Source organism: Scardinius erythrophthalmus (assembly GCF_964197995.2).
Source record: "Scardinius erythrophthalmus genome assembly, chromosome: 8".
Taxonomy (NCBI): domain Eukaryota; kingdom Metazoa; phylum Chordata; class Actinopteri; order Cypriniformes; family Leuciscidae; genus Scardinius; species Scardinius erythrophthalmus.
In genome coordinates this window covers 34,405,916-34,421,563 of record NC_138228.1, presented here as the reverse complement: position 1 = coordinate 34,421,563, position 15,648 = coordinate 34,405,916, and the positions used below count along the sequence as shown (strand labels likewise).

The 15,648-nt window shown below is 40.2% G+C and overlaps 1 protein-coding gene across 1 annotated transcript; it reads left to right on the top strand.

Moving 5' to 3' along the window:
* The first annotated feature begins 1,649 nt into the window (after nucleotides 1–1,649).
* cenpn (centromere protein N) lies at nucleotides 1,650–10,187 on the top strand. Its single transcript, XM_081372372.1, has 10 exons — nucleotides 1,650–2,006; nucleotides 2,551–2,596; nucleotides 2,701–2,760; nucleotides 2,922–2,995; nucleotides 3,122–3,295; nucleotides 3,461–3,562; nucleotides 4,462–4,516; nucleotides 8,304–8,413; nucleotides 8,816–8,939; nucleotides 9,207–10,187. The coding sequence occupies exons 1-10, from the start codon at nucleotides 1,836–1,838 to the stop codon at nucleotides 9,326–9,328; spliced, it is 1,038 nt and encodes a 345-aa protein (XP_081228498.1). The 5' UTR covers nucleotides 1,650–1,835; the 3' UTR covers nucleotides 9,329–10,187.
* The last annotated feature ends 5,461 nt before the right edge of the window (nucleotides 10,188–15,648 follow it).

Genomic DNA, 15,648 nt, shown 5'->3' with positions numbered 1-15,648 from the left:
GGGGAATCTCTTGAAAGAGTTAGGGTCTTCAAGTTTCTTGGGGTCTGGGTAGATGAAAAGTTAACATATAAAGAGCATGTATGTAGAATGGTGAGTAAATGTGGAAAGGTTATTAATATTTTGAGGTGTTTGGGGGGATGCTCTTGGGGTGCAGACAGGAATCTTATGCTGATGATTTATAAAGCTATGATAAGATCAGTTTTTGATTATGGGTGTCTTGCATATGGATCAGCAGCTAGGTCCACACTTAGTAAGTTAGATGTGGTTCAAACTAGGGCTTTGAGGATATGTACTGGGGCATTCCGGACAACGCCGATTCTGTCGCTGCTGGTGGAAGCAGGGGAAGTTCCGCTGAGGTTGCGACGTGCAAAATTGGCATTAAATTATTTTGTTAAAATTAAAAGTTCTGGGTCAGCTCTTCCTTCATTTTCCTTGTTAGCGGAGTGTTGGGAGTTTAGGAAGGTTGCGAGTAGACTTAATAGATTTAGTGTTTTACATTCTGTTAAGACATATGCAGAGGAGCTTAAGCTCAATGAAAGGGAAATGGTGCCTTCTGTCTATTGGCCATCTATCCCTCATTGGTTATTGCCTGAGGCTGATGTAGATATATCTATTAAAAATGTAATAAAGGAAGGAAGTGTAGGAAATGTTGCTTGCTATGTACAGGAACATCTTAGGAATTTATGGAATAGCTACATAGATATTTATACAGATGGATCTAGAGACCCTGAGAGTAAGAAAGTGGGCTTTGGTTTATATGTTCCGCAATTTCATGTTAGACAGTGTCATAGATTACCTGATGGTCTTTCAATCTTTACAGCTGAACTTGTAGCAATCATATGGGCTCTGAGGTGGGTGGAAGAAGGTGGGGTGGAGAAAGCCATCATTTGTTCTGACTCGCTATCTGGCTTGATGGCGATAGGGGGAGAAAGAGGAGGGGCTAGGTTAGATTTAGTTGGGGAGATATTAACAAGTGTTTATAGATTAGAGAGGCGGGGGTGTAGTGTGGGTTTCTTGTGGGTTCCAGCACATGTGGGGGTTGAGGGGAATGAGGCTGCTGATGAGGCTGCTAGGGCAAGTTTAGTTAGGGGAAATGTGGAGGTGGAGGTGGCATTTGACAGACTGGAGTGCCGCAGTATCATTAATGAAAGACTGACACAACAATGGCAGCACGAGTGGAGTAAAGACATTAGCGGGAGAAAGTTCTATGACATAAAACCATTAGTCAACCCTGGGAATTCAATTATCCTGCCTCGGATGGATCAGATTAAGTTGGCCCGACTAAGACTGGGTCATTGTGGATTGGCAAGTGGGCTGTTTCTGGTGGGAAAGCACATGGACGGCAAGTGTCAAGCTTGTGGAGTACAGGAGTCTGTCAAGCATGTCATCATGTTCTGTCCGAGATATGCTGAAGAAAGGAGATTGTTATTCATTGGTCTAAACGTTCTGGGAGTTGATTTATTCTCTGTTAAAACTCTGATGGGTGATGGTAATAATCAAAAAGAAAGAGCATTGGAATTATTTCACTTCCTAAAGGCCACTGGCATATATTGGAAAATATAGGCTAGGGGAGCTTTAATGTAGATTATCTTTATCACCAGTGGGAGGCAGCAATGTACTATAAGTGCCTAGTCTGCCGGAAAGGAATAGAAGAAGAAGAAGAAGAAGACTTTTATGTCACTACCCGCCCGATGTTGACCGGAACTTCCGGTTCAGATATCTGTTTGATTTCTGGCGGTTTGTTTTGAACGTCTAAAGACGCAAAATATATATTAACTTTTAGTTATTAGTTATATTAACTTTTAACGGGGAAAAAAAACCCTTTTGTCCACACAATGGACGCACAAGCCAGATCTGTTTTATATCGGCTAATCCGGAGAATACCAAACAGAAATATAGAAAACCTTCTGAAGAGATGGAATTGTTTATCAGCAGATCAGCTGCGCGCTCTGGATTACACAAGACCCAAATGGATGATAGTGGAACATGTCATCAGCTTCTGTGAGGTGAGATAACGTTACATACATTAAATTATAATTTATTATTTAAACCATTTTATTTCAAAATCATTAAATGGGATACTACAGTTACCGTGTTTATTTTCCGATAGTACTTGAAGAAAACAACGATTCAAGATTCAAATTTCAAAGTAACGTTAACCCATTTTACCTAAACCAAACGTAACTTTGGGCTGAAAACTTGCAGCTTTCATAAAATCTGTCTAACGTTATTGCGTTTGGGTTAGGTCAAATGTTTTAACATAAAGTTCAGATAGGTGTGTGTTTTCAATATCTAGCATAGTAAGGATTTAGTAAGTGATAAATAATCATCCAGCAGACTTTTGAATTTTGAAACCTGTCATGAATTAAAAAATGAAAGCCGGAAAAAAGGGGGTCGTTATGCAACAACACATTGGAGTATGTTTCTAATTAAATATGGCTAATGGGACCTCAATCAGAACGTAGATTTACGTCAGCGTAAATAAATGATTGTGTAAATCTCTCTCTCTCTCTCTCTCTCTCTCTCTCTCTCTCTCTCTCTCTATTGTAGGAGAGCAGACTTAGCCTGAAGCACGTCACTAATTTGGAAATGATCTGTGAGTGAAATGGCCTATTTTAATATTTTTTTCTTTAAACATGTATTAAAATTTAAATGTAAATAATCCCAGGCCCCATATCTGAATTTGAATTTCCCCATTAGATCGTATAGAAAACCCTGATCAAGGCATCTGGCACGCATGTCAGCTTACTGAGGCACAAGGTAAGGAGGTTTTATGTATGCATTTCATTGTTAAATTGATTTGATTTTGAAGTAATGCACAATGAGCTCAGTTTGGTACTTTGGTTAAGTATATGGTTGTTTTGACTACTTCAGATATATGAATCATTGTCTGAAATAGTTCCTCTTCCTTTTCTCTACAGATGATGCTGTTTGTGTAGAGCTGACACAGTTTAAAGAGCTGTTTAAAGCACATTTGCATGGTGTCATTCGGCATGTAATTACACAACTTCATTTGCCATTCAAGTTTCAAACCCAACTCAACTTTTTCAGTTTAACTATTCAAAATGGCATAACACTCAGTAGTCGTATTGACTAAAATCTTTTGATTTTGCTTTTCAAGATTTCCATTAAGATGAAGAAACATGAGGATGAGGCTTTATGGATTCGGATTGCCTGGGGAGACAACTTCAGCAAACCCAACCACCTTAAGCCAACTTATGTTGTGCACCACCTACACACTTCCTATGTGTTTATATCCAACCTCATGGCCAAACACAAGATCTTTCTATGTCAGGTGACTTTTGATCTATCTCCATTTTGCTTCCTTTGCTGTCTTATTTGGTGTGAGATACTGTTTTAGCGTATAACCAGATGCTGATGCAACTTGATACTTGAAAGATTTGATAATTATAATCCCCCAAAAAAATAAAATCTCAATGGTGTTTATTCATTTGCCTAGGCATTAGTAATAGCCACAAAACATGGCTCTATAAAGGATGGCCTCCTGAGCACCAAGAGTCTCACTGCAATGAGGGACTTGCTTCTGAGACGTTATCAGCAGGTAACCTATCGACTGGCAGCTTGTGGGCAAATCCAGCATATCAGTCATTTTTATGTCTTTCTGAAAGATTGATTTAGATTTATCAGGAATTATGTGATATAATCTGAGCATTCTATGCTCAAAACTCATGTGATTATCAAATAAATACTGGTATAATAAAAGGTTATTGTTCAGATACAATAACTGATGTCTTTGGTAGTGATCAAAAAAGAGCAAATCACCATTTGAAAGTAGCTTGGCGCTTCAAAAAAGATTTGTATGAATTACATCGTTACATCACTAGGTGGTAGCAAGTGACTTAAAAAAAAAAAAATTGTCATTGAATCATTCAAGAGATTAGTTAAAAAATGTTCATCCAGCAATGAAACAAGTGAAGTCTTAATGAGTCATTCAGTCATTCATTCACTGATAAAAAATAATAATAATAATAGTAATTAATTAAAAACTGCAGCAATTAACATTTTGTCAGAATCTCTAGTAAATTATGTTATTTTGTTAAAGTAGTCGTTTCAGAATCGTGATCGCTGTTTGAAACAAAAAAAAGTTGATTCTCAAATTTCGTGCTGCTCTAACCACATGCATGCATATGGAGGGTGATAGTTTCCGATCATAAGTGGGCAGCTATGACAGCATTCACACCTGGCATAACCATGTGTCTCCTATGCTATGTACTTTCGGATCAAGAAACCCTCCCACTCAGTATCATTGTCTGGTGGACACAACATCTATGTCACTATTGGATTTTGTTCTCAAATTGAAATGAAACATTTTGAATCATATTGTTTTTGATTTTTCAAAGTAAGATTGACATTTCTTACAGATTTAAGATTGATATTTCTTACATAAAGACTAAACTTATTTGATAATTACTGATTTTTGTTTTTGTTTTACACTTATAGGTTTTTCCAAATGTTCACTCAAGGATCCTACAAGAAAGAAACACTCTCCCATCACGTATGTACATGTTTTTATGTTTATGTTGTTTACATGCACAAAAATCAGAACAATACATATGTACAATCTCTGGCAATTTATACAGTTTTGCCGCTTATGTTATGTTTTGCCAAGGTTAAATAAATTACAGTGCCTTTTAAAAACATTTAATTGTGAATTCCAAATATTTTGCTAAATTAGAATTAAAAAGTAATGAATTTATAGGGACATCCTTGCTTTATCTGACCAAAAATGGGCATCTTCCCTACAGGTCAGTAGAGCTTTTTGGAGACGAGGCCACAACGAATTAAGATATCAGCAAAAATGCTAGTGAAAAAAATGAAGCAATTTGCAAAAATATCCTTAACAGGATATTGAACCAATGCATACACCAAAAGCACACTAGTTTATAACCATGAAATGGAATAATGCAATCAAAGATCTAAATCTTCAACTTTTTTATTTTCTTGATGATCCATGTTAAACTTCATGGAGCTTTAGAAGTTAAAGGGGTCATATAATGTCATTTTTGTACAAGCTAATATGATTCTTTATGGTCTAAATTAAAAGTTTGTAATATACTTTAATTAAAAATTCTCATTAGTATTGTAAGAAAACACTAATTTTACCTGGTCAAAAACAGCTCTGTTTTCAGTACGCCGTTTAAGTGCATGTGTCTTTAAATGATAATGAGCTTTGCTCACCCCGCCCTTCTGTTCTGTGCGTACACCGTTTCTAACACAATAACCATAACGCGTTGTTCATTATAAACATGGGATTATGAATTATATTGAGAATGTCATACGTAGAAAACATGCCATAATGTACCCTGAGTGTAAACAGCCGCATTCATCGTGAAGCGTGCAGCAAGCGATTTGCAAAGATTAATATAAAGATTAATATAAAGGTCAATAAAACGTTACACTCACTTCAGTTCTTCTGGAGGTGCAGCAGGAACACGAATAGTTGGTACCAATCCTTTTTTCAGGAGCAGCTTCTTAGCAAAACCAGCTTTACTGACCCTCGTTTGTAAAGCAGTCTCGAGTCTGGTGAAATGATTCGCGCAAACATGAAAGCATTGACGTTGATCGTGGGGAATATTCTCTTCGAAAACAAACTCAGCCACTGTGTCTTCAGCTGTACGGATTTAGGAACATCAGTATGACTGCTGTGTTCCTTATTACACCCAAGAACAGAACACCACAATCTCTTAGACCGACGCCATTCTACTCAGTGCTCCAGCTATCAACAATGAACGCGCCGGTCGGCGCGGGCTATGATTGACAGCTCGCTCACGAGGGCGGGTCTGTGTTGAAACGCTGCTGTCAATCAACCATCGTGGGAGGGGCGTCGATTTTGTGACGTCACAAAACAGCTTGATTTGAGATGGGGGGAAACATATAAGAAGATTAAAAAAAAAAAATCCATCCATGTATAAAAAATGGATGGATTTTAATCATTTTATGATGGTTGTGTACAGGCACTGCCAACACACATTTCAGTACAATCAACTTGTAAAAGTGCATGTACCATTATATGACCCCTTTAAGAACGGATGTAAATTACATTAGTGAGATGTACAAAAGCGAGACTATACAATCAATCCGTAGCTAAATATGAATGAATTCAGTCTCTGTTTTGTACGGAGCCCCTAAAGGGATGTGGTGGAAACAATTTGGGATGGGAGAATTGTTATTATTATTATTTTTTTAAATCTTTTGCTTTCCCTCGCAAAATGTTTGTGTTCCCCCGAGAAACTTTACGTTCCCTCGCAAAGATATTTGCGTTCCCACGCATAAACTGTTGTGAGCTCGGACAGACACTTTTTGTTGGCAGTGCTTCAGACAATAAATATAAAGAAATGCAGTCAGAGTGCTTCAAGGAGTTCAGTAAAGTTGGCAATATATTCACAGATTCGAACTTCCCGGATCATTCATGGGCTAAACGTTGTTAAAACAAAAATTGCACCTATTTACAATCATAGTAACGTAGATAATGAGCTACAACCCAATTTTCCTCAAAACGAGCTTTATAATATAAAATGATCTCTATGAGCAGGCGGCTTAGGCTGCATTTACACTGCAGGTCTTGATGCCCAATTCCGATTTGCTGACTATATCCGATTTTTTTCATGACCCGCTTACATCATCTTTTAAAAGTGACCCGTATCCGATATTTGCATTTACACTATACACTGCCAAAACAACCAAATGTAGACGTTTTGACCTGGAAAATGAAGTAAAACAACTCGATATGCAATGGATGCATAAGTAGACAAAATTATTATAGTAATGCGCGGATCGCGGTTATATCCGCGGGGGCTCTGCAGATAATCCGCGGATCGAGCGGGTCAAGTAGGCTAATAAAAATAACATTCTGATTAATTTCGGGTGGGTCGCGGGTGGATATGATAAATCATTATTAACGAAAATATTAACTACATTCTCTAAAATATGAGCATGTTCCATTCCAGTTTAAGTTTCAAGGGAGTAAAGCCTGTTTATGCCATTAAGAAAATTAAATTCTGTCAAATAAATTTTGTTTTAAAGAAATGTTCATTTAAAATCAGCGCTCATCATCATTGTATTATTAGAGATGCGCGGATCAACCGTCGCCGAGTCCGCTGTTGAAGGTGATGATCATCCATTTATCCTCACGCGTAACAACACATAAGAATAATAATAATTTGACCATCGGGTGCGGATACTTAAATCAGAGAAAATTATTGGCGTGGATGATTTGTTTTTGGCTGCGGATTCGGGTAACGTTGGAGCTCATCCGCGCATCTCTAATTATCCAGTGTTTTGCTTTCCGCACTATTTTCAAAGGTCAGCAAAACATTGCTCTCGTAAGGCGTAGAAAAAATTACTGCACTGTGTTGAGCCTTCTCCATTGCGCCATTAATAAGTCATGTGATCGCAGTTGGTGTCCACCTGAGTTGACGTCCCTTTTTTAATGATGAACGACTCGCATTTACTGGGGAATATCCGATTTGTCTGCTAACATGGCACGCGCAAATGCACGTATCCGATTCATATCCGATTTATTACCACATATGAGAGGCCTGAATCCGATCTGAGAAAATTTTTCCTGCTTACACGTTCACTGGTCATATCCGATCTGTGCCACAAGAGCGGAAAAAATCAGAATTGGGATACTTGAACCATGCAGTGGAAATGGGGCCTTTAGAGACAAGTCCGAAGTGACCGTCTGCAAAGTGCAATATAGCCCAAAAAACGTGACTAACAAAATAGTTATTAACTTTAATGTTACACACTGTAGTGTCACCAAATTCAGCTTACACATCAATGGTCTCCCACTGGTCATACTACAACACTAAGTTTGGCAAGTAGTAGCACATAAAAAATAAGTAGGCCTATTTTTTACACAAATGATATTGGTAGTGGTATGCAGCTAAACATATTAGTTACAACCATAGCATTTGCATGATAATTGCTTACTGAATTTAATGGCATTACTATATAACGGAAAAAGTTATTGATTTTGTTTCATAATAAATAATCATAAAAATGGATGCATTTTTATCAAACTAACTGTTGTAGTTTAACCAGAAGGAGAGCAGTGATGTGTGAACTGAATTTGGTGACAGTTCAGTATGTCACAGTGAAGGTTTTGAATAAAGGGTTTTGCACTTTGTAATAATAGTAATAAAAATCATTTAGTTCAGTTAAAAACTGAAAATTGTCTCACCATCACATCCCTAGTGAATAAGCATGATATATCCTTCAACTTAATTATAAATAATCTATATGCCATTTTGTTATTATTTTTGCTGGTCTTTTTACAGACCCCTGTATTGGAAAGGAACACAGGGAACATGAAGAGATAAGACATCAGATGGCCTGTGAGGCGTTTGGACAAGGCGCTACACCAAAGCTAGAAACCGCTGTGTATAGAGTGAGTGTGGAAACCTCTGATCTCACATAACCACCTTTAGATTGAATATCAGTTGTTTGTATCATATAATTACATATATTTCATTTGAATTAAAGGTGCAGTAAGCGATTTTTTGAGAAAGGGTGTTGATATTTGAAATCACCAAAACACACACCCCTATCTTTATAGCTCCGCCCCCCAAATTCATAAACACGCTATGCAATACAGGCTCCTCCCCTCTAATGAGTGTACGCCCCCCTAACTACTGATTGGTTACAATTGTGTTTTGGTGCTCGGTCTGATCCACTTTCAACAGTGTTTTTCAGAAATCGTTTACTGCACCTTTAACCACATGTACACCTAAACAAACTTTTTGACATTTATAAATGTGCTTTAGTACATGAATCCTCTGTTTTCTCTCAGCTTGAGACAAAGTACAAAGGAAATGGCAACTACACCCTCAGTAACAAAGAGGAGTTATTCAGAGGGGTGGTCAGGTTCTCAAGCAGCAGTCTGTTAGAGTCCTTACGCCACTGTGTTGCTTCAGGTGAGGAATCAAAATCCTTTCCTTTGACTGAAGTCAAAATCAAGTCTCTTCTCTTGTATAAAACAGGACAGGCAGAATATAAACACAAAAATCATTTGATAGTGGTTTTGAGCTGTTACTTGAAAATTGTCTATCACCAAGATGTAGTTACAAGCATTGTCTGGCATTGCCCATGCTTCTCAGTCATACATAAACTTTAGAACCTAGTTCCTTGTTTTCTCCTTCACTGCAGTCAATAAAGTAATTATTTCATATTTCTTTTGGCAGGCATGGCTGAAGGTCCTGTCACTCCGCTGTTGTCTGCCATCACTCAGAGGGGAAGGAATTATTTTGTTATCACAGACAAAGGCCCTGGTGTTTCCAGCCAAGTATCAGCACAGAGAGCCTGATGACAACTGAGGAAAATCAGTTCAACTAGGATGTGCATACATGAGAATATATTGTGCCACCTGCATCCTGCAAAGATGAGAACGTTAGAGAAGACATTTGTGTAGTCTTGGCGTCATCAGTATTGTCCCCGAGTCTGATCCAGCAGATTTTTTTACAATTAACCTATATATATAAAACCCATATATAGCAAATATAGCATGTATTATTTTTAGTGTGATTTTAGCATTGTTTTAAATAAAGGTTTTAAATAAATTGTAATAACAGTTCTTTTTAATATACCTATCTGAGTTTAGTCCTTTTCAAGCTGTTTAATGTGCAATTGCACAAAAAAAGTTGTAAAAATTTGTACAAAATCTTTTGATTTTAACCTACTTTCATGCACATGCAATCAGGCAGTCAATATTGTATGACAGGATTCAATGATAAATGTTGAAAATGGAAATTCAAATTTCATTCACGCTCCATATTAAAGTATCCTTGTTACAGTGTAATTATACATTTAAGTTCTGAGAAATATCAATTCATTAGAAAAAGGGGTTGGTTTAGGGTTAGTTGCATGTAATTATGCACAATTTATTATTACTACAGCAAGTACATGTAACATATGTAACAAGGACACTGTAAAATGAAGTTACCCTTTGTGTCTTAGATCCTTACAAAAAAACGTTAACCTTACAATACCATACAGTCATAATATACTAAAACTAAAATAAAACTGGTAACTTGGTTTTGAAATCATATCCATTTCCATGTAAGAGTAGAGAAAATGTGTTGAAAATACGCTATAAACCTGTTAACACATTTTGGTCTTAAAGAGAAAAATTAAATAGATACTCCATTCCAAAATAAGAATTCTCTAATATATGACTTTATTCAGAAATTATTTTTATTATTATTATTTTTTTTATTTTATTTTTTTAGAAAATTAGCCCATCTCTGTCAGTCCATATAATGCAAGACGATATTGTAACTAAAAGGTTGACGCTTCAGAAACCACTAAAAGCAATCTTGATGGTAAGCCATACAACTAGTGGATGAATCAATGTCTTCTGAAGCGACACAATCTGTGTGTGATGAAAATATTTTAAACTTCTGTAACTATAAACCATTTATTTCTGGCCAACTTTCATTAAGGCTACGCAATACTCGTTCCCTACTCTCAGGGAACCGAGGTTACGTTAGTAACTGAGTACGTTCCCTTTGGAAAACGGTCACTTCATATTGCGTAGCTAATACGCAGTGGGGACGCAATGTAACACGCCGCACTATTAGCAACTGACTCCATCTCAACTGGAGCCTAGGGAAGCAACCCGAGGCTCACAGAAGACAAGCCATTAATAAAAACCCTCAACAGAAAAGAGACAGGGACCGGACCCGAGTCGGGTCACATAATCTAAGAGGGGCTGGAGCACCTGAACCAGGCTTGCTCTTATAACATATAGTCCTAGGAGAACTTGTGCTTATGGACAGTACATCATGTTAGACTGATTAGACCGGACACCGTCGGGTCTAATTATCATATTGAGAGGACTCAAGCCTGCTGGCAAGGTGAGGACCAGCCGGCCGGCCATGCCTCTTTTGTAGAGTGGGCTCTAGCACCTATGGGACAAACCTGGCCCACCGAGGCGTATGCCAGAGAGATGGAGTTCACTATCCATCTAGATAGTCTCTGCTTCGTGACCGGTAACCCTTTGGTGCAGTCACCGAAGCTTACAAAGAGCTGTTCTGACTGCCTAAACAGTGCAGAACGCTCCAGGTAAAATTTGAGAGCTCTGACAGGACAGAGCAAATTAGCCTCCCCATCGTTCTCCGAGGGTGAAAGTGTGATAACCTGCACTCTGAACGGACTTGAGAGCACTTTGGGTACGTATCCATGCCTTGGTTTGAGTGTAACTCTGGAGTCACCAACCCCAAATTCCTAGCAGGAAGGGCTCACGGAGAGCGCCTGCAAATCTCCCACTTGCTTAACTGATGTCAGGGCCAGCAGGAGAGCAGTTTTCAACGAAAGTGGCTTAAGATCAGCTGACTGAAGCGGCTCAAATGGGGGACCCTTCAGGGCCCCAAGGACCGTGAAGAGGTCCCAAGTCGGTATAGAAGGGGGCCTAGGGGGGTTCATCCTCCTGGCTCCTTTGAGGAAACAAACAACAAGGTCGTTTTTCCCCAGTGGTTGGCCAGCCACAGGAGCATGGTAGGCTGCTATGGCCGCCACATACACTTTGAGCGTGGATGGGGAGCGTCCCACATCCAAGAGCTCTTGCAGGAAGGAGAGTACCACTGATACTTCGCATGACTGGGGTTCAAGGTCTCTATATCTGCACCAGCTGGTGAACACTGACCACTTCAGAGCATAGAGGAGCCTAGTAGATGGTGCTCTAGCCTCAATGATAGTATTCAAGACATTTTCTGGGAGGTCCCAGGATACCCGTTTAGGGGCCACACATGGAGGGCCCATAAGTAGGGGCAAGGGTGCCAAAACGTCCCGTTTGCCTGCGTGAGGAGATCCTTCCTCACTGGCACAGGCCAGGGGACTCTGTCCATCATCTGCGCCAGCTCTGGAAACCAAACCTGGGTTTTCCAGAGGGGGGCTACTAGGAGGACTAAGCATCCGCTCTCCCTGATCCGTTTGATGACCTGAGGGATCATAGAGACGGGAGGGAACGCATATAGAGGGCGTCTGGGCCAGGAATGGGTCAGAACGTCCCTGTTCTTTGAAAATAACATTGTGCAATAAGTGTTGCTTTCCGAGGCTAAGAGGTCAACCCCTGCCTTGCCGAATACACTCCATATCAGACGAACCGTTTGTGGGTTGAGAGACCACTTAACTGGGGGAGTGTTGTCTCGAGATAGCATGTCCGCACCAATTTTGGATGCCCGGGACGTGAGCAGCTCTCAGAGAGCGCAGGTTGGCTTGTGCCCAGAGGAGATTTCTGGCAATGACATACAGGTTGCCTGATCTGAGGCTGCTCTGGCGATTTATGTAGGACACCACTGACATAGTGTCTGTGCGGACCAAAACGTGGTGTCCTCTGAGGTCTGGCTTTCAGTGATAGACAAACTGCTCTCATTTCTAGGCAGTTGATATGTAAGCTCTTCTCCGGGCTCAACCAGAGGCCGGAGACAGGCTTGCCCTTGTGCAGCGCCCCCCAACCTTGGTTGGAGGCGTCTGTGAAAATCACCTTCGTCCTGCAGGGACAGACCAAACGGTAGGACCGTTTATTGATAAGCCTGCCCCTCGAAGGCGAATCTCATGAATGGCCTGTGATTGGGCGTTATCTGAATATGAAAGTAAGTGTCTGTCAGATCCACTGTAAAGAACCAATCCCCTGGGCAAACTTGCGCGAGGATTTGTTTGGTAGTTAACATTCTGAATGGCTGTCTCATGAGGGCTCTGTTTAGTTGTCTGAGATTTAAAATGGGCCTGATGCCGCCGTCCTATTTGGTACAAGGAAGTTGCGACAGTAAAAACCCTGATCTGCTTAGCGCGGGAGAACTTTCTCTATAGCCCCTTTCGCTAGCATGTTTAGCAGTTCTCGTCGACTGCCTGAAAGCGCAGGGGTCTGCGAGCGAAGTGGAGCGAGTAGCCTTACTTTATAGTGTTCATTACCCAATTCGACACTTTGGGGATGGCTTGCCAGGCCTCGACCCGATTGGATATAGATACAGTGACAACTGGGGATGGGTCGCCTAGGGGACTGGTTACCCGTGTGTTGTGTGTTTGAAACATACTCTTTTTGTGCTTTATTATTTTCAGTGGAGCGTGTCTTATAACGGGCTCGGTGACTGATTTGTGAACACTCATGTCTCGCTCTATCAGAGCTGCTGTCGAAGCAGTGACTATCTGTGGTGGCGCACACTTCGCAGCGGGAGCGCTAACTGCAGTGACAGTGTGTGGCATCAGTGGCGCGTGCATTGTAACAGGCCTGGTGACTGATTTGAGAACATTTCCAGCCACCTGTGAGCGGGGGGCTGTTGGGGAAACATTTATTTCTCGCTCTGTTTGAGCTGCTGTGAGAACAGTTTGTCTGCAGCAGTGCGCGCTTTACAGCGGGCCCATTTACTGCAGCTATAGTTTGCTCTGTTTGTTTGGATTGACAGAGAAGTGCTCTTATTGTGCTTATTGGTTCGCTGATTAGGCAGCGTTAGTTTGCAGGGGGTGCGTGTTTGTAACGGGCCCTTGCTGCAGTTAAAGCATCTACAGTTACCTGAGCTAAGAGGGAACTGAGGGATGAGCGAGCTCTCTTTGAAGGTGTTGAATAACACCGGAGAAAAGACTTTCTCTGGAGAAAGTATGACGCGGGGTCGGCGTGGGCGTGGGCGTGGGCGTGGGCATGGGCTCACTCATTTCTGACGCTCACGCATAGGAGGAGAGCGGCATGTTCTCTCTGTGAGAAAGGCAGTCGTGGTGAGCGCAGTTTCAGTGTGGTTTGATCCCAGGCATAAAAACGCACTTGTTGTGTCTGAGTCACGGAGAGGGCTCTGCGTGATGTGGAGAACAGGAGGGCGCGAGGGTGGGGTAGTTCTCTTGTACGTAAAGAGAGATAGCCGCGAGCACATCTAACCGCATGCTTCTTCTGTCGAGGCTCAATGAGGGAAGGAAGCGGGGGAACGCGCGAGAGAGAGAGCAGTTTCAGCATGGTTGGATTTCAGGCATGAAAACACGCTTGTTGTGTCTATAATGGACTTTTTTAGCCATAAGCCCCGCCCATTCTTCGCCATAGGGTGTGCAGTTGCTGCAGCACAGCCAATGGGCGAGCTAAACGCTCTGCTGTGTTCGCTGTGCAGCTGCACTACGTTTTAAATATAGGCTTCAATATTTCTCGAGGAAAGGAGTTTCCCACTGCGTATTAGCTACGCAAAAAGAAGTGACCGTTCTCGAAAGGAACTACTCAATGGAGGGATGCTAGAAATGCTATTAAATCAAGGAATAAATTATCAACTTAATTCAAACAAAACAACTGTACGATAGCTGTTTAAACAATAGTAATTTAAACTTTCTGATTCATAAAATGTAATTAAATACAATGATAAATTAATAAATCACAGTACAGATGGGAAAGCATAAAGTCTGGTTTGAAAGCGAGTTCCACAGAGAAACAATGCCAGTTAAAAAATGTATTTATTTTAGAATCTGAACACACTGCTTAAAGATGACGCCAGAATCAAATAGAATTGCTGCTTCTTTCGAGTTTAAATGATGTGCACTCAGGACTCCCATGGAATGGATAGACATTAGGTGTTTCTCAATGTCAAGGATACTTCCTTGGCAGGACTGGTCCTTCCAAGTCACTTCCTTCAGAGGCTAGGCGAGGCTCCTCTTTATCATTTGGAGAACACGTAAATGGAACAGGCTAGCAAGTGCACGTCATTGCGTCATTACGTCAGTGAAAATGAAAAACAGAGCGTTGCTATGGACGCAGTTCTGTTCACTCGGGCAGTTGTGATCGTTTTTAAATCAATAAACTCCTTTTTAATCAAATTGATTATTTAACTGTCAAGTGTGTTTAAACAGTGCGGGTAAATTTGACCCAAAACATAATGGATGTAATTATTTTTTAAAACAAATGTTTGGTAACGTAAATATAAACATTATATTTGAAAGCATATTGCCCCGTTAACGCTCCGACTCCGTTAAGCAGGCAAACATAATATAACTGCCGATGAAACCAACGGAAGGGGAGAAAACAGTGGTTTACCAGGCAGCAGAGTTAAAGTGCTTTTAAACAATCATCCATCAGTTTCTGTTCTTTATTTTGAATTTGTAGGAGCCATTCCCTCCGGACTGGACATCACTGCTGACGCTCTCCACTAATACACAGAACGGGTTGACGTTGAAGGAGGAGGAGGAGGAAAGGGTTAGCAATATACATCAATATAGCAAAGTTTTGCTAACTAATATTTTTAATGTTGTTTAATTGATTAAAAACTATAAACACCATACAAAATCATATCTTACCTCATCTTCACCCCACATGTTATTGTTGTTAGTAATAAGTTCTGTTATTGTATTTTAGTTTTTTCTGTAAACTATAACACTAAAAGGCTGCTGTGACTTTGTCTGTTTCAGGAGAGTCTGTTCTCTAAGCAAAAACATGGATGCTAACAATGAAGGGCAGAATCATCAATCAGCTGTCTATTTTGTCGAATGCGTAATTGGTTATTATTATTTTTTAGAATTAGAATTATAGAATTATTTTTTTTTACATTACATTTACATGCATGAAGACACTTTTATCCAAAGCAACTAGCATTGTATTTAAGTTTAATTTAAGTTATCCATTCCCTGGAAACCTAAGTTACAGGAATGTATTGAAAAAGTATA

What these genes read in the sequence shown, in the direction of transcription:
- cenpn (XM_081372372.1), top strand. Translation starts at nt 1,836, where the DNA reads ATGGACGCACAAGCCAGATCTGTTTTATATCGGCTAATCCGGAGAATA. An exon ending in CACTAATTTGGAAATGATCT is followed by an intron (nt 2,597 to 2,700) that starts GTGAGTGAAATG and finishes TTTCCCCATTAG; the next exon opens with ATCGTATAGAAAACCCTGAT. An exon ending in ACAAGATCTTTCTATGTCAG is followed by an intron (nt 3,296 to 3,460) that starts GTGACTTTTGAT and finishes TCATTTGCCTAG; the next exon opens with GCATTAGTAATAGCCACAAA.